This window comes from Syngnathoides biaculeatus, chromosome 8 (assembly GCF_019802595.1).
Source record: "Syngnathoides biaculeatus isolate LvHL_M chromosome 8, ASM1980259v1, whole genome shotgun sequence".
In the NCBI taxonomy this organism is placed as follows: Eukaryota; Metazoa; Chordata; class Actinopteri; order Syngnathiformes; family Syngnathidae; genus Syngnathoides; species Syngnathoides biaculeatus.
In genome coordinates, this window is record NC_084647.1 from 19,578,775 (window position 1) to 19,600,076 (window position 21,302).

Below are 21,302 nucleotides of genomic sequence, written 5' to 3' on the forward strand. Positions count from 1 at the left end.
GCGGTGAGATGTGCCGTAGGTGTGTCAGAAGAATTTAAGGTGGAGGTGGGACTGCATCAGGGATCCGCGCTGAGCCCCTTCCTGTTTACGGTAGTAATAGATAGGCTGACAAACGAGGTTAGGTTGGAATCCCCTTGGACCATGATGTTCGCAGATGATATTGTGATATGCAGTGAAAGCAGGGAGCAGGGGGAGGAACAATTAGAAACATGGAAGGCACACACCGGAAAGGTGAGGAATGAAGATTAGCTTAAGAAAAACAGAATATATGTGCGTTAATGAGAGGGACGGAGGAGAAAGAGTAAAGCTCCAGGAAGAAGAGATAGCGAGGGTGGACGACATCAAATACTTGGGGTCAACAATCCGGAGCAATGGTGAGTGTGGTAAGGAAGTGAAGAAACGGGTCCAAGCAGGTTGGAATGGCTGGCGGAAGGTGTCTGGTGTTCTATGTGACAGAAGAGTCTTCGCTAGGATGAAGGGAAAAGATTATAAAACAGTGGTGAGGGCGGCCATGATGTACGGATTACAGATGGTGGCACTGAAGAAACAAAAGGAAGCAGAACTGGAGGTAGCAGAAATGAAGATGTTGAGGTTCTCGCTTGGAGTGAGCAGGGTGGATAGGATTAGAAATGAGCTCATTAGAGGGACAGCCAAAATTGGTCGTTTTGGAGACAAGGTGAGAGAGAGAAGACTTTGATGGTTTGGACATGCTCAGAGGTGAAAGAGTGAGTATACTGGTAGAAGGATGCTGAGGATGGAGCTGGCAGGCAAAAGAGCGAGAGGAAGACCAAAGAAAAAGGTGGATGGATGTTGCGAGGGAGGACACGGGGACAGTGGATGTTAAAGAGAATGCACGAGATAGGCTTAAATGGAAAAAGATGACACGCTGTGGCGACCCCTAACAGGACAAGCCAAAAAAAAAAGAACAACAACATGGGCTTTCTATTTTGCAAGTGCAAACTATAGTACCTCTTACTAAAGGGGCAAAGCAATATTGATAATGAAGTATAACCTTTCCAAACCAATTTATAATTCATTTGCAATGGAGCACGGTATTTGTCAAATAAAAACTACCTAATATCATTCACAACTTGTCCTGTAAAGGGGCTCACATTTTGTCTAGGTCAAGTTACCCAAACAATGCACCGTTTGGTGTTTATAATTTGTAAAAGGGAAAACCTATCGAAATAAAGGGAAGCTCACTATTTGGTATGTATAATTTCCCCAGCACCTTTTCTTTCTCGCAGTGGGCCAAAGCAATACAACTAAACAGGGGGCTCACTAATTGGCAAGGACAAGCTACCTCATCTTCTTTAAAACTCATACAGGGGCAATGCATTTCATAATACAATAAATACATGTGAGTTTACTTGATTGCTGAACTTGGTAACTCCAAGCAAAAAAAAAAAAAGCCATTTACAGCATAATGATGGAGTCAACAGTGGACAAACCAAAAGAGAAGAAAAAGTATTAAGATAATCTAAATGGTGAAAAGCGGGGAGCATTTATACACTCGTAGGTCACATTTTGATACAACAGTGTATTTTAATAAAGGGTTGCGTCAAAAAAGGCTGGGTTAACACTGTAATGGAGGTATTGATTTCACACGTATTGTTGTGCTACACGGTGGACGATTGCTTCGTACAACTCCCTCACAGTTCAGGACTCGGGTGCAAATCCAGCCTCCCGTGTGGGGAGTCTGCAATGTTTGCATGTATTTTTCCAGGTACTCCAGTTCCCTCCGCATCCCCCCACAACTGATGGTAGGCTAATTGAAGACTATGAATTGCCCGTAGTTGTGAACGTGAGTGCGACTGGTTGTTTAAATGTATCCTGCAGTTAACTGGGGAGCCTTTCAGGTGTACCCTGCTTCTTGCTCAGAATTAGCTGAGATAAGCACAAGCACACCCGCGATCCCGATGAGGTGAAGCGGTTCAGAAAATGGATGGATGTTTCAGTTGTAGTTTGCAGTCCGGTATAAATTTTCGCACCGTATGATGCAGTGCTTTCAAACTCCACCTGGATTAATAACCCTCAGAAATATATTTCATAGTATTATCCTGGTAAAGGTATTGGGATGTACAGTAAGTGAACCCAATGAAACATCTGGTGATTGTGTAGGTCTTCTCCTCCTCTTTCAAAGTCCTCATTATTTAGTCTTTATGTATGTTACCATGGAGACAATGTAAACAAGTGAACATCGCAATCTGAAAATGCCTTTCGTCACTTCAGATGATATACCTTAAAGAGGCGGGGCCCTATAGCAAGAGAAGACTAAATAGGCCATTTTGGGATGAAAACACCACAACTGTACTATTAAACTGGAAGTCTTTCATTTTCTGTAACAGTTCACAAATGACTTTTTCTGACTACTTCAATCAGAATAAAAAGCATCTTTCCACTTGAGCTTTGTCACGATCGGAAAGCTGTAAATAACGTTGATACTTGTCATTCAGTGATTTTGCTAGCAGCGTGTGACACATCAACAACAGTGAAATTTTACAAACACATAAAACTGTGCTATCTTGATTTTCTCTTTGAAATTTATCAAGTCTCTGTTTGCGTTGAGTCCGTATGCTTAAAAACTGTTAACGGGTATGAAAAGTGGTGGGGAGTAGAGAGGAAACGAGGGGTCAAAGTTCAAAGAGTTTTAGGGTTTGGTGATGTGGACCTCGCTGGCGCCACTGCCGTTGGTTGTGGTGGTGATGATGTACTGCGTGGTGGCTTGCTGATTTGCCAGCGGCTCTAAGTGTTCGCCGGGGTCCGGACCTGAGCTGGCGGGACCCGAAGTCTTGGTGTCCACTTCCGTCTGACCTTCAGAGATGACGTAATGTGTCTGGAGGGACCAGAGCAGAAATTAAATTGGTCTGAAACTACGAATTGTTAATCATCTTTCATGACATCACTGGTCAGACCATGTTGATCAAAACAGAAGCACCAAGGCCACGATAAAAACACACATGATGCTTTTTTTCCTTGATTGTCTGTCTGTCTGACTGACAGACTGACTGATTTACTAACCAACCCAATTTTACGTGAGTTAGGATTACCAAAACTATTTTTACAGCAGTACCTCTACTTATGAATGTCTCTAGTATTAAAACAGTTCATCTTATGAAACACCTCCTGGGAAAGATATTCTCTAGTTATGGAGGAAATTCAGGATACGACAGGAAAAAAATAGCCACTGGATTTGCAGTTCTAGTCCAAATTCTATTGAACGTAAACATCCTGTATCTTGGTTTGAAAGTAGCGCGATAGAGCTGCTCTCCCATTGGCTATCGTCGTAGCATCATCCTGGCATCCCATTGGCTAGGAGGGACGTAATTCTTTACCCGTGATCCTTTTCATTTCCCTTCGACATTTGAGTGTCACTGAATCGCATGCTGTTACACACTAGTACACATAGGTAAAGTACAATTATTTCATGAGTTTTTCGTTTGTTTTTGGCAAGGTGATTCATCTTTCTCCACCATGGGCCCCAAGAAACTTTAATTGGATTAGGTTGTGTGGGTGCGTCCATTCCTAAGTATGTTTTTTTCTTAGCTGTCAAACATTTGCCCCCTCCTCTGTCCCCCACGAAGCCGTTTGCTTGTCACTCGGTCTTTCATGGGAGTCGCTGGGGGGCTTGGAACAGATTAGGCTATTTACATGTAAAAAGTGCTTTTACTTACAAAATATTCACGTTCTGAAACAACTTCCAAAACGAATTAATGTCATAAGTAGAGGTACCACTGTATTTCCGAGCAAAAGGAGGGAGATGTAGTTTCAGAGCCCATTTTGAAGTCCACTCACCGTTTTCACCTGGTTATTGTTGGCTGCGGTCACAGGTGTGCCAGCCTCGGTGATGACATACTGCGCATGGGGCAACGTCATCATTTGGATCTCGGAGGCTGCTTAAGTAGAAGTACAGATACTTGTTTTAGAAAAGACTTTCTGCACTGAAGTAAAAGAAAAGATACAGACTCTGACATGTACCTGACGTATGGAAATTTTGTCAGATACTATAAGGAAATTTTGTACGCCAGAAGCTGGAGGAGTCCGGCACACGACAACACATTCTTCATAACGCAATCTTTTTGCAAAAAAAAAAAAACCAAATTAATATCCAACCGAGATCAAATATCTGAAATCAAGGGAGTGTGTCAATTATGTATTCAGTCATTGTTTTATTATATGCTAGCTATGCTATTCTGCTTGGTGTGGTGTGATAATTTTAGTTTCGATATGGCACTGTGACTGTGAACAACATGGTGACAAGTGACTTGCCTACACTGTCATGTGTGTGGTGGAATGTAAGATTCTTCTGCTAATACATGTAAAATTGCAATTGTTCGTCACTTTTATGTACGCCGAAACACACGCAAGCATGCATGGGGGATAACAGCAAAATCTGAGAATATGCTGGGCCCTGAACGGTAAACCACGAATGGGCAAGGGCATACTGTTTTAGCGCATCCAATTATCAAGGACTCTTTTCCCAGACTTATTATAAATATAAAAATCCCAATTATTCAGAATCTGATTCTGATATTTTCAGAGGCTGATGTGGGCATATGTGTCCCCATAGATTTTGGGGATGAATGGTGACAGCTTTGTGAGATTAAGTACGTTCAGCTCTTTCTGTAGTGAGCGCATATTAGAATGAAATCTTGTCAAGTCTATAAAATAAAAACATGCAGGATTTTGTTTTGCTATTTTCAGATGGGAAAGGGGGCAGGCACATTTAGAGATTTCCAAATAAATTCTGGTTGTGGTTTATAATATTAAGCAAAGTTCTATAATACTAAGCAATGTTCTACAACATTAAGCAAACGTTGGCACGTGACCAGGAATTTTTGAGCATGTGCACTGCAAGCTGGACTCACGGTAGCCTCGATAGTTCCAGTTGCTGGGTATATAAGCATGCTGAACCGCCCCCTGCTGCTGCTGCTGCTGCTGCTGAGGAGGTCCACTGGCCTGGAGACTGTGGTTCTGAGCCAGCGTCACGGGGGTCAGCTGCGTAGAACTCAACTCTTGATTGGTCTGTTGGGAGTTGGGGCTTAGAGGCTGACCCGTCACCTAGGAAAGAAGTCAGAGATGCTTGTTCACAAAAAATTCCACCAGTTCCCCAATGTTTAGTCAACCGAGGAATGTGCGGAGTCCTATTTAAAACCAGTTTGAAGGTGGCTCATTGTGAACCTGCAGTTACAAGAGGGTGTGCAGACTTGTGCAACCACACTATCTTTTTTTTTAACCCCCACCACCCCACTGGTTATCAGTCATATTAATCATGGAAAGGTTTTGAAATTATGGTCTTGGTCTAAATTTTTTTTACAAGTACCTGGAATTTGAACAAGCATACGTTTTATAGGCAATATTTATTGTGTTTTAGAGCTTTTTAAGACAATTATTGTGAAATTCAAGACAACTCATTCACAAAGTACGACCCAGAAGAGTGCTCTCAATAATACATTTAGATTTAAAATTTGTAAGACATTTTGTCACACTATTTTATTGTTCTTAGTATGTAATAAAGAAAGAAAAATAGATTAAGTATTTAAGGATGGTAGGTCAAGTCAAAAGAAATTTATTTTTTTAGAAATTTCCATTTAAGACCTTTTATGGTACTATGTACAGTACATGACAAACAGAAAACAAGTCGTCTTATATATTAATACACACACATTTAAGGAAAACAGTTACATACAAAAAAACACACGCTGCACTTATATTTAGGAATTAAAATAAAGGCATGTTTTCTAATAGATTTTTACAGCAAAAAAAAAAAAAAAGTACTATACTTACTTAGCATTCGAAGTACATGTTCAGAGATTGATATCACAATGTTGATGTTATGTCCTCACCTTAGCCTCACATTGAATAATATTGCATTGAAGCTATGAGTACTCAGCGGTCATACCTGAGTGACACCTTGTCCTGAGGCCGAGGGCTCTGTGACCTGGATGTGCTGCACCTGGATGGAGTGCTGGCTGTAGCTGTGGGGGTCGTGCAGTTGGCCGACATCCACAGTCTGCTGCTGGGAATGAGGGGAGGAAGCCTGGGGAAACAAACACGGTGACCATAAGGACCTTTCAGATGTTAAATGATTAAAAGGGGATATGCTTGCTGCATTTTGATGGTTTGTATTCTGATACAGTAGTTGTTTCTTCGGCGTATCTGCTCAACCATTAAGTTTGAAATCAAACAATCATAAATCTTTAAATTACATGCCCTTTTTAGAAAAGTAGGACTTTGGTTATGTGCCATTTTTATGCAGTCTGGACATGGACCTGCATCTCCAAAACTAACCAATAATTCCAAAAAGTGGACAGATTTGTTACTTGTCGTTTTTTGGATCGCGATTAGACAAAAGGCAACGAATAGTGATAGACAGATGTTTTCTTTTTTTTTTCCAGGGCTCTGCAAATGTAACCAATCAGGTGGTGGGGTGGGTGGGACTGCTGTAAAGACAGTGAGGCTCGCACCAGGTGCACAAAAGCTAAAATCATTCATCAATTAGCCATCACAAATTATAAGCAGTCGGATTAAAAAAAGGCGGATCCCGATATGTGCCAAAATGTCAAATTTCGGCCAAGATAATCAGCCCGCCTGATAATTGGTCTATCACTAGCAATGATTGCAACACTGAGTAGGCTTGCGTAGTTGATACTAGTAATGCTTTCAATACTATGACAAGTGATTTGAATTGGAATGTGACAAGTAGATAGTTAAGTTTTCTATAATTACTGAATCTCTGTATATTTTAGTCACCAGAAATCCCAGACTTTTTATATACCTAAAAAAAAAAACATTTTAAATTGTGACATTTCTATTTCCTTACCATCATTAATTTACACAAACAACCGAAGCTATACAATCTCAGAACTCAAGAACAACAGACACCAAATCTTTGCCATCATGTAGTTCAGAAGATTCGCAAAATAAATAAATACATTTTTAAAAATCTCACCGGCGCCACCTGAACCACTTGGAGCTGAATGTGCTGCGGCTGCGACAAGCTACTTCCCGCCTGGGACACGGGGATGTACTGGATCCTCTGGTAGTCTCCTTGTGCTGTTCTGTAGTCAGTAGTCAGCGTCTGGGAGAGCTCCGTCATGGCCTGCGTTAGCAGGTCAGTGGTCTACGGACAAAGATGTCATGATGCAGTTGTAGTTTTAATTTTTATTCACACTTTCCTCACTGGGCGCTGACTGAAATTGTTGTTCCTTACCACAACAGCCTCAGCGCCAGCGCTGTCCGCGCTGATGACGGAAGGGGTGCTGCTGATGACTGCCGTCGCCAGGGGAGTTTGGATGGTGTTGACGAGCTGGGCAAACTCGGGATGCTTCTTCCGGATGTGCTGCACCATCTTAGTCTGGGACATTCAGACAAGATATGTAAAATTTGACAAGAAAGTTACATTTTTAGCAATACAAGGACAGCATGGACCCAATAAATGTGATGGAAAATTGACTTTTTAATTACCACAATGCAGAGAGTTTTACGATAAGTGTTTATCATTACTTTAGTAGTGAATCTCAGATTAACGTATTGTCATGTAGCATTGGAAGATGTTATAATACTTTATATCTCAAGCCCTACAAGCCAAAGGTGTGTGCCTTCTAAGGTAAGCGGTTAGCAGCAGAAGAAGATGCTAGAAGTAGCAGCTAACTAGCATAACTTTTGCGACCTGCTGAAGGAAGGGAGAGGTTTTGCAGCTGTCGTCAGCCGTTGAGGCATAAATGGATGTTCGATACAGTCCATAAAGTTGGATGAAAAGAATACGAAGGTGACAGCTGTAATCCTATTCCTGGCTGTGAAGTACATTCAAAATCAGTATCACCTTCAATTTCAATGCTATGTACTCTTATAGAACTTTTATAAGTTGTGAATATTATGTATGAATAAGACTATAAAAGCGTTTAAGAGTATTGGAAATGTTTATGAGTATGGCAGAGGTTAATAAGTGTGTGGGAATAATTGTGTGTGACTGGGGAGATTCATTTAGCTTTAAAATATAAACACACGAAAATAAACATCTGCCACTTTGCAGATTTCATATATTGTAGGAGTGGTCTGGAATCTAATGCCAGCGATAAGTAAGGGATGACTGTACTTTATCTTTCACGGCTTACTTTTCTTTTCAATCTCTGGGTATCGGTAGTTTGAGAACAAGTACCTGCTCATGTCGTTACAATGATTTAGCTATGGTCCCAGTCGTCACAGTGACAAAAACTATACTCGGTATTGTAAAGGCAAAGAGATGAGCAGTGATGTATTTGCATAATACCATTTTGCCTGACATTATATGTCTCTGGCATAGATAGATGAACTAAGATATATTAGAATTTTCAGATCGATTAAGTGAAATATGATAACTTCAGAAGGCATGCCTGAATTGGCTCCTTTGGCCCAGCCTCAGACTCACCTTGCTGCTGTACTGTTTGGCGCAGTGCGGGCAGCAGACTGGCGCGAAGGCGGTGGTACCGGCCAGCTGGGTGTGTGTAGTCAGCATGGGGTCCGGTTCGCCCGGTGCGGCTGGACGGAGCTTGCGGATGCTGGGCGGCAACTCTGAGCCCGGGTGGTTCTTCAGTATATGAGACTTTCTCTTACTGGCGCTTTTGTACACCTGTGAACAAGATATTTATAATAATAATAAAAATTCTTGAATAGAATTTTTTTTTAAAAACTGTTTACAAATGGATTTGGGGATATTTCACAGGAATTATAAGATGGAAGTCCAATAGGCCAGCCACACCTTGTCACAATACTGGCAGAAGTAGTCTCTGTTGGGCTTGATGATGGGCAGCGTCAACTCTGGGACATCGTTAACACGCATCTCAGGGTGACGCTTGGACAAATGATTGACCTGCAACCCCCAAAAAAAACCCAACAAATAAAAAAAAAAAAAACTATGACGCTGACTCTCTATCATGTCACGTGACAGTGATCATTCCAGGCTCACCAGCATTCCTCTGCGTCGGAATCCCATCATGCACAGCCTGCATTTGAACATAAAACTTTCAAGGTCTGTAGTAGGCGTCTTCATTTTGTGGTTTTTGGAACGGTGGACACGCTCGGCCTTCTTGGCCTCGCGTTCAGGATTGTGCATACGCTGCATGTGTTCCCGGAGCTTGTCTTTCCTCTGGAAAATCAGATAATGTGTCATGTACAGTACATATAACACAGCTCACGTAACCAAGTTAGAGAAACCATGGCGAAATGTCCTGCATTGCTGCCTCACTTTGAACTGCTTGCCACACGTAGAGCAAAGGAAGTCTCTGCGATCTGAGTGGCGCAGCATGTGCAGGCGCAGTTTGTCCGGCCGGCAGAAGGCTTTCTCACAGTTCGGGCACTGGAAGATCTTCTCGGAATGGAAGCAGCGGATGTGCTTCTTTACCTGGAGGAGAGTTAAAAACCTCAAAATGGTAAGGTACAAATATATTGGGATCTTGAATTACAAAATAAAGAAATAAATGTACTTGGATCTCAAATGAATTTTCCCCAATGCCAGAATCAGTTGGACTTAGTGGTTAGATTTTTTTTTTTTTAAATCAAATGGAATCACTCATCTTTAAAAGTATTGTATTTATGTATCTTATTAAATAATTGGTTAACTGATGAAAAGCAAATGTTAAAATATTTGTATTATTTTACTTGCATATTTAACATCCATCCATCCATTTTCTGACCCGCTTATCCCCTCAAGGGTCCTGGGAGTGCTGAAGCCTATGCCAGCTATATTTGGCCATGAGGTAGAGTACACCCTGAACAAGTTGCCAGCCAATTGTTTCGTAATTTTAATTGATGGGTTTTATTATATAACTAGTTCATTGGTTTAACATCAAGAACAAAACAAATAATGTGTGAAATATAAGGTACAAGGTGTAAAGCGAGAGTATACATACAGTGCCATTTGCCCTCTTAATTTTTTTCCCATAGTTTAAGATCATCAGACAAGGATCCCAAAAGCATAATGAAATGTGAAAATTTTGATTTCTGTTTGTGAAGGGGGGAGAAAAAATGGGTTTTTCCCCGCTCACTTGAGTCTCTGCCCACATCCCCAAAACATCCATTAATTGGACACTCTGAATTGCCCCTAGGTGTGATTGTGAGTGGGACTGTTGTCTGTCTCCATGTGCCCTGCGATTGGGTGGCAAGCATTTCAGGGTGTACTCTGCCTCTTGCCCGATGAGAGCTGGGTTCGGCTCCACCACTCCCTTGTAAGGATAAGCGGCTGAGAAAATGGATGGACTTCTGGATAGATTCTAGATAAATGTTACTCAAGTTTTCAGCCTGATCATCCTGGAAGGGGAATCAATCCATTTCTGATCCCTTCTTAAGGATTCTTCCCTTTTTTTCTCTAAATGGGTTTTCTCAGCATTTCCTTGCCGAGGTGGGGGTATCTAGACCAAACAGTGTGCCAGGGTACATTAGTGTGCCGTGAGCACTCTTCAGGTGTGCTGTGGGAAGTTATCCAATTTTATGTAATTGCTAAAAAAAATACGTTTATTTCCAAGAAATAATGTATCTTTATTCATCTATTTATGCCAATGAGGCACAATGACAGACAAAACAAAAAAATCCTCTTCTATTAGATGGCGGGAAGTACATACAGTAATTAATCTATCAATTTTTGGAGACATTTACTTTTGTTGGTGTGCCGTGGGATTTTTCAATTGTAAAATATCGCCTTGGCTCAATAAAAGTTGGAAATCACTGATCTAGACCGTGTGATTTTGCTCCTTTTTGTGGGCCTGCGAAGCCCTTTGAGAATATTTTATGATTGAGGGGAATATGAAATGTACTTTACTTGATTTGACTCTTCTCATGCATAAAACCAAGCAATCGCTGCAGGATCTCTTGGTTGACGTGCTGATTTTTTGTCTAGCCAACAGCGAACCAGAAAACTCGCAAGTTGGGTTTGGAATCTATCATTCGTGATGCTAGTCTTTGAACCTTTCTGGTATACCACAAAGATGCTGAGCTCTGACAAGAAACATGAAGCTCCCATGTGACCAACCTGAACGAAGTCAGGAAATGTCTTCTTACAGGACGGGCAGGTGAAGGTGCCGTTAACGGCATGCACCTCAATGTGGTCCCTCAGCATGTCGAGCCTGTCGAAGGTCTCGGCACACAGCAGACATGCATATGTGCGGTTCTCAGTATGAACCAGGAGGTGGTCGTCCAGCGCCGTGTCGGTCATGAAGGTCTTGCTGCACAGGTGGCAAGGGAAGACGAAGTTGTCACGTCCGTGAACACGCAGGTGCTGGTCCAGCTTGTCCTTGTCACGGAAGGCCTTGTCGCAGTGTTTGCACTTGAAGGGACGAAAGCTCTTTCGGATAAAGTGATGCTGCAGTGCAGCAGTCTGACAACACACAGAGATAGAAAACCTATTATTTATTAAAGAGTTTACATGTAAGAGCATTTTAAGTTTGTGTCAACATACCGCCTTGTTTAAAATAACTTATTTTAAAAAGTATTTAAGGCTAAACAAGATAGGGTTACTAAACTTTAGATTTTATATTTTAAATATAATAGTTATTGCCATTGCACAGTGCCTGCGTGGGGTTTCCTCCCACATCCCAAAAAACACATTCATTGGAGACTCTCAATTGGCCCGTTGTGTGATTGTGACTGTTGTCTGTCTCCATGTGCCCTGTGATTGGCTGGCAACCGGTTCAGGGTGTACCCTGCCTACTGCCCGATGACAACTGGGATTGGCTCCAGAACTCCCACAACCCCAGTAAGGATAAGCGGCTCAGAAAATGGATTAATGGATAAATAGAACTTTGGCCAGAAGATGTTTTCTGCAGGCTGACACACGAGGGAGGTGTACATTGGGATGGTCAACCTTCAGTCTACACCGCTTCTGTGAAACAACTGTACAAGCATGAACTGGTCTGTGGCGGGAAAAAGGTTATTTGATAATCTCCTTCCTGAAAATTGCAATTATTTATTTTAATGGCAAACTTGAGTGAAACATACTGTTTAAAAATAAATAAATATCCATACTTTTTTTCATGAAGCAATTTATATAAAATGTGCGCATGTATGTGCAGTACATGCATGTATGTCACGAATTTGAAGCACGAGGTGACCAAGTCAGCTGCTTTTTCAGCCTTCTAAATTGCGCTTTTGACGGTCCCGCTTATCTGTACATTTCTCTTTGAAAGAGTGTTAAGAAGAGAAACAGTGTTGAAAAGCAAATGCACACTAATACACACTTTGTAACAACAGGTGTTTGTGTCTCACCCGCATCCTTTTTAAGCGTCGCACATCTGGAGATGAGAACTGAGGGTCCGACTGGTCACTTTGCATGGGGTCCTCCTTGGTCTGGAGTGGCAGGTCCCTTTCAGAGGGCTGAGCAGCAGATGGTTCAACTGCTGGAGACATCGTTGGGGCATCTGCCTCTGTGTCCGGCTCCATAACAGTCACCTCTACGCCATTGTGAGCCGCCTCTGTGGGCTCATCCAGCGGTTGCACCTCAGTCGGATTCTGGATCTCATGAGGGAAAAAATAAGCCAAGACAAGATCTAAAAAGTCAAACGAAAATTTGAGCTGAAAAAGACAATGTCACCACATCAGCTCAGTGTAATTTAGAACAAGAGTGAACAAAGTATAGGGCAGAAGATACATAAATACAAATACCTTCTTTAATCCAGCACACATGAACATTTAAATAATCAAAAGTTCTCTGTTCCATTCATTTCACCCCCCCCAAGCATTTATGGTCATTTCTTTTTATTCTAATAAGAATCTAGCTCAATTGTGCATAGAAGACAAAGCTACCTTGAATGTGTGTAGAAGAGGCTAGCGCTAGTTTTTAGTGCCCTTAAACCGGGACCCAGCATAATGCACAAAAACGCATAATGTCTATTTTTAATTGAATAAATTTAAAATCAAACATGAATAACTGTAGAGCATTGGCCTCACAATTCTGTGATTGTGAGTGCGACTGTTGTCTTCCTCTAAGTACCCTGAAATTGAGTGGAAATTAGGTCACAGCCTACCCCGCCTCCTACCCGATGATTGCTGGGATAGGCTGCGGCACTCCCGCGACCTTCGTGAGGATAAGCGGCTCCAAAAATGAATGAATGAATGACTATTATATGGATTTACAATAGGACATACCTGATAGTAGTAAAAAAAAAAAAAAAAAAAAAAAAAGTTGCTTACCGTCGTCCTGTCTGTATCATCTTCAACTGCCTCATCCAAACGTATGAATTTAGGCGGTCGACCTGGCCTTCTCCCCGTTCCAAATCGCTTCCTGCCCCTGGCCCGGCCACGCCCTCTGGGCCTGGAGGAGGAGAGATGACGTAAAAAAATTAAAATAAATAAATAAACAGATGCGTCATTTGTAATCAAAAGCCTGGGAATGCAACAAGGATGAAGGAAGGTACCTGCTCACAGAATGGAGCATGTTGTCATGCATGTTGAGATGCTGCTGGAGTTGCTCAGAGCTCACAAACCGACGGCTGCATTCGTAGCAAGGCCAGTTCTTCTCCTGCTCCCGCAGAACTGAAGGACACACAAAATGAGTGAAGAGCACCAAATTACTGTATACATAAACATGAGTGCTGTAATACAGTGTGATAAAGACTGAGGCCTCCTGTGAAGAGTGACCATAAGAAAATGACACGAAGATGGGAGGAGTGACTGAAGAAAACTCAGGCAAGATGACGATGCCCACCTTTTCTCTCTTCTTCTGTAACACTGTGGAGCTTCTGATTGACAAACTCTGCATATGAGGCTGCATACCACACCTGCAGAAGGATCACACATATTCATTTTTTTAAATGACAAATATCCGGACCAAAATTTGCTCAATATAACTCCGTGGAAACCTTAAGCTCTTGCTTGGGCTCGATGTTCTTGATGGTGGTGTAGAAGATTTCCGCACCATACTGGTATGCCACTAGGTTCTGCTCTAGGTGGTTCTTGGCGGGCCGCACGAACATCATCCAATTGCAGCTGTCCTCGTCAGACAGATCCAGCCACGTCTCCTCGGACTTCTCCCCATCTTTTTCCGCGTCCAACACGCAAAACTGAAGCCACAAAGGAAAAGGTCAGTGCTGAACTGTGACATTTGCTTGACAAAATAAGGAATTTTAACAGTGGCTAACTTTGTTTTGCACTTTTAAAAATATTTTAGTATTGCACGAATCTATCCAATTTCAGTTAATCGCTCTGAAAACGTGTTAGAAAAACAAATGTCTTTGCACACAAAATGAATTCTCTGTAAATTATAACCTCAAATCACATTTAGTTTTAGTATGAGGATAAAAAAGGCAACCTTGTTCCTCTCAGTCTGATATTGTTTTTCACTTTGCTGTGAAACAAAACAAAACAAGGGTGCCACTTTGCATGAGCCAGATGATCACCGTCTCTTCATATATACTGTATATATGACCTCACCTATTGAGAAATATTTAGACAAGTTTGTATGAAATTGTATCTCTCATTATTACCAGTCTATTTCTTTTCTAATAAAAGTAACAATTTCCCTTGAATTCTAGTACTGTCACTACAAACTATGTATCTGTTATCTGTTCATCTATATATTTGAACGAGCAAGACAGTTAATTAGGTACAATCCCTCCATATAGTCATTTTTTTTTTATTATTTGGTGGTGAGCTGTAAGATTTTTTTTCCAAGTAAAATATGTTCCTTGCTTCAGTAAAAATTGGGAACCAGAGACCCAAAACATGTGCCTGTACAGTATATGAAATTTTTTTAGGGGGTGATGACAGTTTCCATGGGCAATGTTTTCTTCGGGAAAAACTATCTTGGAATGTTGGCGCTCACTTTCAGGTGAATGTAGTTGTCCTGCAGCTGACTCTGGGGCACAAGGGGTCCATCCACAGGGCCGAACTGAGTGCGCTTGGGGATGCGTCTCTTGGAGAAGACCCCACCTAGAAAGCGGTCGATGTAGAGGACCAGGGGCAGGCTGGCACGAGCCCGGGACATTACCGGACGGTTTGGGATGGGGTGCAGGGGCCCGTGGTTCAGACACTCCGAGGTGTTGGAGTCATTGCATTCTTCGCACCCTGACATGTCACACAGCAAAGAAAATGGGATAAATTGTAAGTACTGTCAATCTTGTCATATTCACAGCTGACTATTTATGACTTACTTCACCTATGATTGTTTTTTCTACTCCCTATCCTTCATTATGTGCCAAGTTTACTATTCACAACTCTTGGATGGATTTTTGTACACTTTCTGTAACATCCTCAGATGCCACAATATGGCATTAAATAGAGAAAATATGATATGTATGTGATATGATCAAAAAAAGGAAAATGGTAATGGTGTCAAAGATGGATTCATAACTTTTCAATGTGTATTTTTTTCACAATTTCACAAAATGGATCCAAAATGCTAAATAAGAAAATGGTACCGTATTTTCCGGACGACAAGTTGTGGGTTTTTTTTTTTCATTTATTCATAGTTTGGCTGGGGGTGCAACTTATTCTCAAGAGCGACTTGTATGTGAAATTATTAACACATTACATCCATCCATCCATCCATTTTTTGAGTCGCTTATCTGTTATTTTCACACTGACAACCATAAGAGGGCGCTCTAGGCCCGTGTATCTGATGACGGATGGAGAGCACAACTTCCGGGTGAATCAGCCATGCAACTTTCCGGTAAATCATTGGATGGCTCGACAAAATATGGGCTTCCGTGACACCAAAACTATTCTGTCAGGATTCAGAAAGGCTGGAATAGGCTAGTTGCAACTGCCACTGACAATGAGTCTGACGTAAGTGACGTCGAAGAGGAAGCAGCGCGTAGTCTACCTCTGAAGTTGGCGCACTTGTTTAGAAGTGACACCGAGGATGTAGATTTCATTGGATTTTAGTTACCGGACATTTGGAGTGACACGGATGGTTTTGGTAACTAAATAACATACTAAGAAGTTTATGGGAATAACTCTTAATGTTAACGTACCAGGCACATTCTCAGTTGTGTCATGTAACGAAAGCATACCGTTCAGCCCATTGTTTTATTTTAAATTGTTCGTTTTTTAAACTTTAAATGGCATGTCTGTTCTTGGTGTTGGATTTTACCAAATAAATTTCCCCCAAAAATTCGACTTATGTTCCAGTGCGACTTATATATGTTTTTATCTTCGTTTTTATACATTTTATGGGTGTTGCGACTTGTACTCCAGAGCGACTTGGAGTCTGGAAAATACGGTAATTGGAATCAAGGAACGGTCTTGAAGTGACACGTGTGAAGTGTGTATAATTTTTTTGTATGACGGGGTGGTACTAAGTGTAGAAGAACGTTTAGTGGAAATGACATAACCTCTTTGTGGCATAAAATCATATCATTTCTAAACATTTTTTTTTACTGTCAATTGTGAGTGTGCGTAACTGATATGCAGTAAGGCACAATCACTATTATTGTACAAAGTATAAGGAGAGATCATGTTGGAAATACGGATGCCAGTACGCACAGAGGTTATGAGGGTTGAACCGCTGACGAGGCTCCCAGTCGTCAATATCAGAGTCGTCGTCGTCATCGTCTTCGGCAGAGTCGTCCGTGGAGTCCATGGCCCCGAGTGGGCTAGACGGGGGATCCACCACGGAGGTTAGAGAGTTGGACACGGACATCTGCTCCTGTGTGAGAAATCAACAGCCTTAATTAAAGTATGAGAATCCTAATAAGCCCAATTGCCCACTGTGATGATAAAGTTAGTTAAAAAGTTATGTTAGGAACAAGAAACTTCAAGCAGCTCAACAGAATGTATGTATCTCTTTGTCAATCTCGCTTTGGGTTATATTAAGCAAGTTACCAATACTTACATGTAATACCCAATTTAACATGTTGCCATACTGACAGTCATCATGAATGCAGTTTTGAGCTCGTGCACCTCAGTGAGAAAGTAAAAACATAAGGCCTCACCTGGGACACCGGCTCCAGGGTGGCTTGCGGTGCTTCGGCGGCATTGCTGAGGACGTGCAGACTGGTGGTGTTCATATTCTGCCCGCTTGGAAGCAAAACCGCCACCTGGGAAGGGAGATAGATTTACTTTATGATTGTGCTAGAAACCTCCCCCATCTCCACTAAAAAGAGTTACAATCTGGTCACATGTACCTGCTGAGTTGTGCCATCCTGTTGGATGTAGGCTACTTGAGGTTGATCTGCAAACACGGCCTGACAGGAAATTCCTCATTTGCATAGTTCATTACACCATTTCTTGTATGCAATACAAATAATCAATTATTAATTGCTATCTATTTTGCGTACCCACAAGCCTTAACACCAGTTTGAGACACACTGGTCTAGATAAAATGTAGGATAAAAAAAATCTCGGTTTTTGAACGTCTCTGTTTTCATACAAATTGGTTTTCAAACGAAAATTTTTAGATTTTTCTGCCTTGGTTTTCGAACGAAAATCAGTATTCGAATGTCCCGACTAGCTGACCCACAACAATTTGTTATTGTGCTTTCAAGCGCACCCCCGAAAAAAACGGAAACAACGTGATGCGTGCAACCCAACCAGTTGACCCATACACTCCTCTGCACGTGGATGTGTCCCGGTAGGGACATTTTTTTTCTTCCAATTGAGCAATATTAACCCCGATCACGGCTCCAAAGAAGGCAAGAGGAACTCCTGGTGCTGAAAAAAAGGAAGGAAAGCGGTGTGTAATACTGTCGACTTCAAGAAGGATTTGATAGCTGAGCAAGAATCTGGTGTGTGTGTTTCTGAGCTATCGAAGATGTATGGCATGACGAAATCGACTAACAGCACCATCCTGAAACACAATGATGCCCTCAAAGCAAGTGATGTTGCTAAAGGAGCACCCGTGTTGACCAAGCAGAGGCCACAGACCTCGGAAGAAGTTGAAAAATTGCTTCTTATTTTCGTGAACGAGCAGCAGTTAGCTGGGGATAGTGTTGGCGAGGAAGGGAGGAGATGTCGTCTGATGAGGCTGACGGCAGGAAGGATGTCTCAAGTGCCGATATTAAAGCTGGGGTCCGAGTTGCTACAGATACGGCAATGCACTCCCAGCCTAGCATACGCTATTATTAAAGCATACATTTTAAGCAAAAAATAAAGATATTTCTAACATGATTTAATTTTATAAAGTCTTTAAATTATACATGTATTTCTGCTATACAGTTTATTATCAGGAAAAGCTAAAAAAAAAAAAAAACTTTTAAAAAACTTTTTTTTTTTTTTTTTTTTTTTTTTTTTTTTTTAGGTACAGAAAAGCATGATTTCACTTTCCATTCATTGTAATGGGAAAACGCGCTTCGGTTTTCAAACGTTTCGGTTTTCAACCGGCCTTCTGGAATGCATTGTGTTCGAGAACTGAGACACCACTGTACCAAGGATAAACATGTCCATCCTTACCTGTGTGCCATCCACAGGGTGAATGTAGACCAGCGTATGCTCAGCCGATTCCACCGACGTGTACGAGCTGCCGTCGGCCGTGTACACCACCTGCTGTTGCTGCTCCTGCTCCGCTTGACCGCTGCCATCTCCGCTGTACACAATCTGTGCTACTGTTTCACCTTCAAAATGAACCTGTGACACAAAATAAGTCAAATGAGCAGCAGTATATTGTCAATGTTATCAATATTTATGCCTCTCCATTTGCACTCATATGCTACGTATATTTCTACCTGTGTGGCGTCAGCTGGGTCTGTGTTCGCGGACTCACTCCACACAGTGGTAGGCTCCGGCTTGGCATCCATGGCAACAGAGCTGCCGGCCCTTGTTCGTTGTTGATCGCAGGCTGCAGTGAAACAACCAGGGAGCCCTGTCAACAGTAATATAATAACTATAACGGATCCAATGACAGTCGGTTAATGGTGAGTGCAAAAGGTTAGAGACACTCACATTCTCATTCACTGCCTCCCAAATCACTCAACAGGCCAAACCCAGCCTTTTAAAGCCACACACATTCAAAGTCACAGATACTACAGTGGAGAACTTCACAATGGTGATCCCGAGTGGACAAAAATAATAACTGCACCACCAAAGCTTTTAAAAAATATATCAATCAATTCATTCTTTGAGCCGCTTTTCCTCACACGGATCGTGGGAGTCCTAGCTATCATCGGGGCAGGAGGCGGGATGCGCTCTAAACCGGTTGCTAACAAATTGCGCGGCACGTAGAGACAAACAACGGTTGCTCTCACAATCACACTTGAGGGGCATTTAAAGTCTCCAATTAATGTATATTTTTGGGAAATTGGAGTGCCAGGACAAAACCCACACAGGCACGGGAACTACATGCAAACTCCACACAGGCAGGGCCGGGATTTGGACACCGGTCCACACAACTGTGAGACCAACACTCAAAACAGTTATTCCACTGTACCACCCTTTTAAAAACCATCCATCCATTTTCTTTGCAACTTATCCTCACGAGGGTCACGCAGAATGCTGGAGCCTATCCCAGCTGTCAACGGGCAGGAGGCGGGGTACACCATGAACTGGTTGCCAGCCAATCGCAGGGAACATGGAGACAAACAGCCGCACTCACAATCCCACCTAGGTGCAATTTGGAGTGTCCTATTAATGTATCATGGTTTTTGGATATGGGAGAAAAACAGAGTGGCCGGAGGAAACCCACGCAGGCACGGGGAGAACTCCACACAGGCGTGTTCGGGTATGAACCTGGGACCTCAGAACTGTGAGGCCAACGCTTTTCGAGCTGATCCACTGTGCCGCCCCTTATAAATATATAAATAATAAAATAAATATATAGTCGCTAAGTCACAGATGCGAGATTCTTCAGTGAAGAGGGAAACTCTTGCACTAGATCCAATTAGATTGTCTAGGTGCACCTGTGTACAATATTTATCACTTTCCCAAATATTGTGATAAATTATTTTCATAAATCAGTCTCCAGATAAATGTGTATCATTAATTATCAATCATAAAGAATAATGATGAAAATATTCAAGGTAGTTTGACCATATCTGTTCTTTCAGAAGTGTGTATAAAACTAGTAGCCCTAGTAGAATGCGAGGATTAAAAAGCATGGGGAACTCTGATCTCGGGTAATTGAAATGTGTATTTTGGTCAACACGTCAAAAGCAAGCGAGCGCCGTGCTCCGTCGTCCACATGCAGAGCGGTCACACGACACACTCGAAGCGGGGGTAAAGCGAACCAAGGACGGCTAAGGTTTGTCGGCGAGGCCTTGGGGGAACCGGTGCCAATATGTAAACGCCTTTGGGTACGTTAGCAATCGTGTGGGAGGAAAATACAAATTAAATGACAGATACAGCAATCGAACTAGCCTAATTTATAATGGATGTGTACCCCCTCTTTAACCCCACAGGTTGTCGGTCCCAACCGGACCATACCACAAAAATGAGCGTAGTAGAAACGAGGCCGTTTTAGTGTTAGCATTTCGGCCTTATAGTGCCGCTGCAAGGCCCGTAAGACAGGAACGGATAACATCTCAGTCCACGCGTCGCCGGCTACGTACTGACATTGTTAACAAAACGTGGTATAAACCGGCAAATAATGACGTTATTTAAGTCGACCCACCCGTCCCCCACGCTAGTTTGTCGAGCCCAGCCCTTCAAGTCGAGCGTGGGATAAGGAAGACAGGCTCCATTTTGGGTGGGACTACCAGCGTCGGACGATATGGACGCAACAAATTGCACATTCTCAACCCGCGCTTTCGCTCCCGAACTCAGACGAAATTTTGACTAGCGGCAACAGGAAGACTCCTTAAAATTCGAGCGGCGACTCTTGTTGTGAAAAATGCCTGGTTTCAAGTCGATTTATTGAAAAAAATTCAAGCTGTTCTTACCTCAGAATGGTAGTTGCAGCGTCGGTCCTCTTGCATATATTAACATAATCTGCCCAGCAACTGATGGTTCCTTGACCTCTGGTTGGTGCCAATATACCCAGCAACAGCTGCATCAATAGGACCGTTTACAACTCATCAACTCCGAAACCTGCGTGTAGTCTTGGTAAAACAAAACAAAACAAAAAAAAAAAAAAGCACATTAAGATTATCTCTGGTTTTCATACGTTTTTCGCGTTAGTTACCAGTAAAGATGATCGAATTTACCCGCTTTCATTGTGGCCAATCGGATATTAAAAGCTGACGTTATCCAATCAAAATACACGCGCTAATGAATTAGTCATTTTGTCGTCTCACAATTTTCACAGACATATTTCGGGGCGTGGAGTGCATTACAGTCTGTTGAAAGTCATACAATAATGTATTGAAACATTTTCACATAAAAGTCCAGTATTTGTTTCCCCAAATTTTAATGACGATTGATCTAGGGTTATATAAGATATGTTTGGATAGCGTCACCGAGCACTG

The 21,302-nt window shown here is 42.1% G+C and overlaps 1 protein-coding gene across 7 annotated transcripts; it reads right to left on the minus strand.

The window, feature by feature from the left end:
- Positions 1–1,520: 1,520 nt before the first annotated feature.
- On the minus strand, positions 1,521–21,026 carry prdm10 (PR domain containing 10). 7 transcript variants are annotated; one of them, XM_061827260.1, is made up of 23 exons: positions 20,778–21,026; positions 18,630–18,742; positions 18,358–18,531; positions 17,094–17,153; positions 16,902–17,006; positions 16,453–16,615; positions 14,792–15,033; positions 13,830–14,030; positions 13,676–13,748; positions 13,386–13,503; positions 13,162–13,282; positions 12,238–12,486; positions 11,006–11,350; positions 9,227–9,382; positions 8,948–9,127; positions 8,741–8,851; positions 8,411–8,611; positions 7,214–7,357; positions 6,953–7,123; positions 5,903–6,040; positions 4,869–5,061; positions 3,796–3,896; positions 1,521–2,836 (listed from the first exon to the last, which is right to left on the minus strand). In XM_061827260.1, the coding sequence occupies exons 2-23, from the start codon at positions 18,699–18,701 to the stop codon at positions 2,651–2,653; spliced, it is 3,504 nt and encodes a 1,167-aa protein (XP_061683244.1). In that variant the 5' UTR covers positions 18,702–18,742; positions 20,778–21,026; the 3' UTR covers positions 1,521–2,650. The 7 variants fall into 7 exon arrangements, with proteins under 7 accessions (XP_061683244.1, XP_061683241.1, XP_061683245.1 ...); XM_061827257.1 differs by having other exon boundaries at positions 18,630–18,766; XM_061827261.1 differs by lacking the exon at positions 20,778–21,026 and adding an exon at positions 20,510–20,712.
- Between the last annotated feature and the right edge of the window lie 276 nt (positions 21,027–21,302).

What these genes read in the sequence shown, in the direction of transcription:
- prdm10 (XM_061827260.1), bottom strand. Translation starts at nt 18,701, where the DNA reads ATGGATGCCAAGCCGGAGCCTACCACTGTGTGGAGTGAGTCCGCGAAC. An exon ending in GACGCTTAAAAAGGATGCGG is followed by an intron (nt 11,351 to 12,237) that starts GTGAGACACAAA and finishes GTGTGTTGTCAG; the next exon opens with ACTGCTGCACTGCAGCATCA. An exon ending in CAGGACAAGGTGTCACTCAG is followed by an intron (nt 5,062 to 5,902) that starts GTATGACCGCTG and finishes CTTCTTTCCTAG; the next exon opens with GTGACGGGTCAGCCTCTAAG.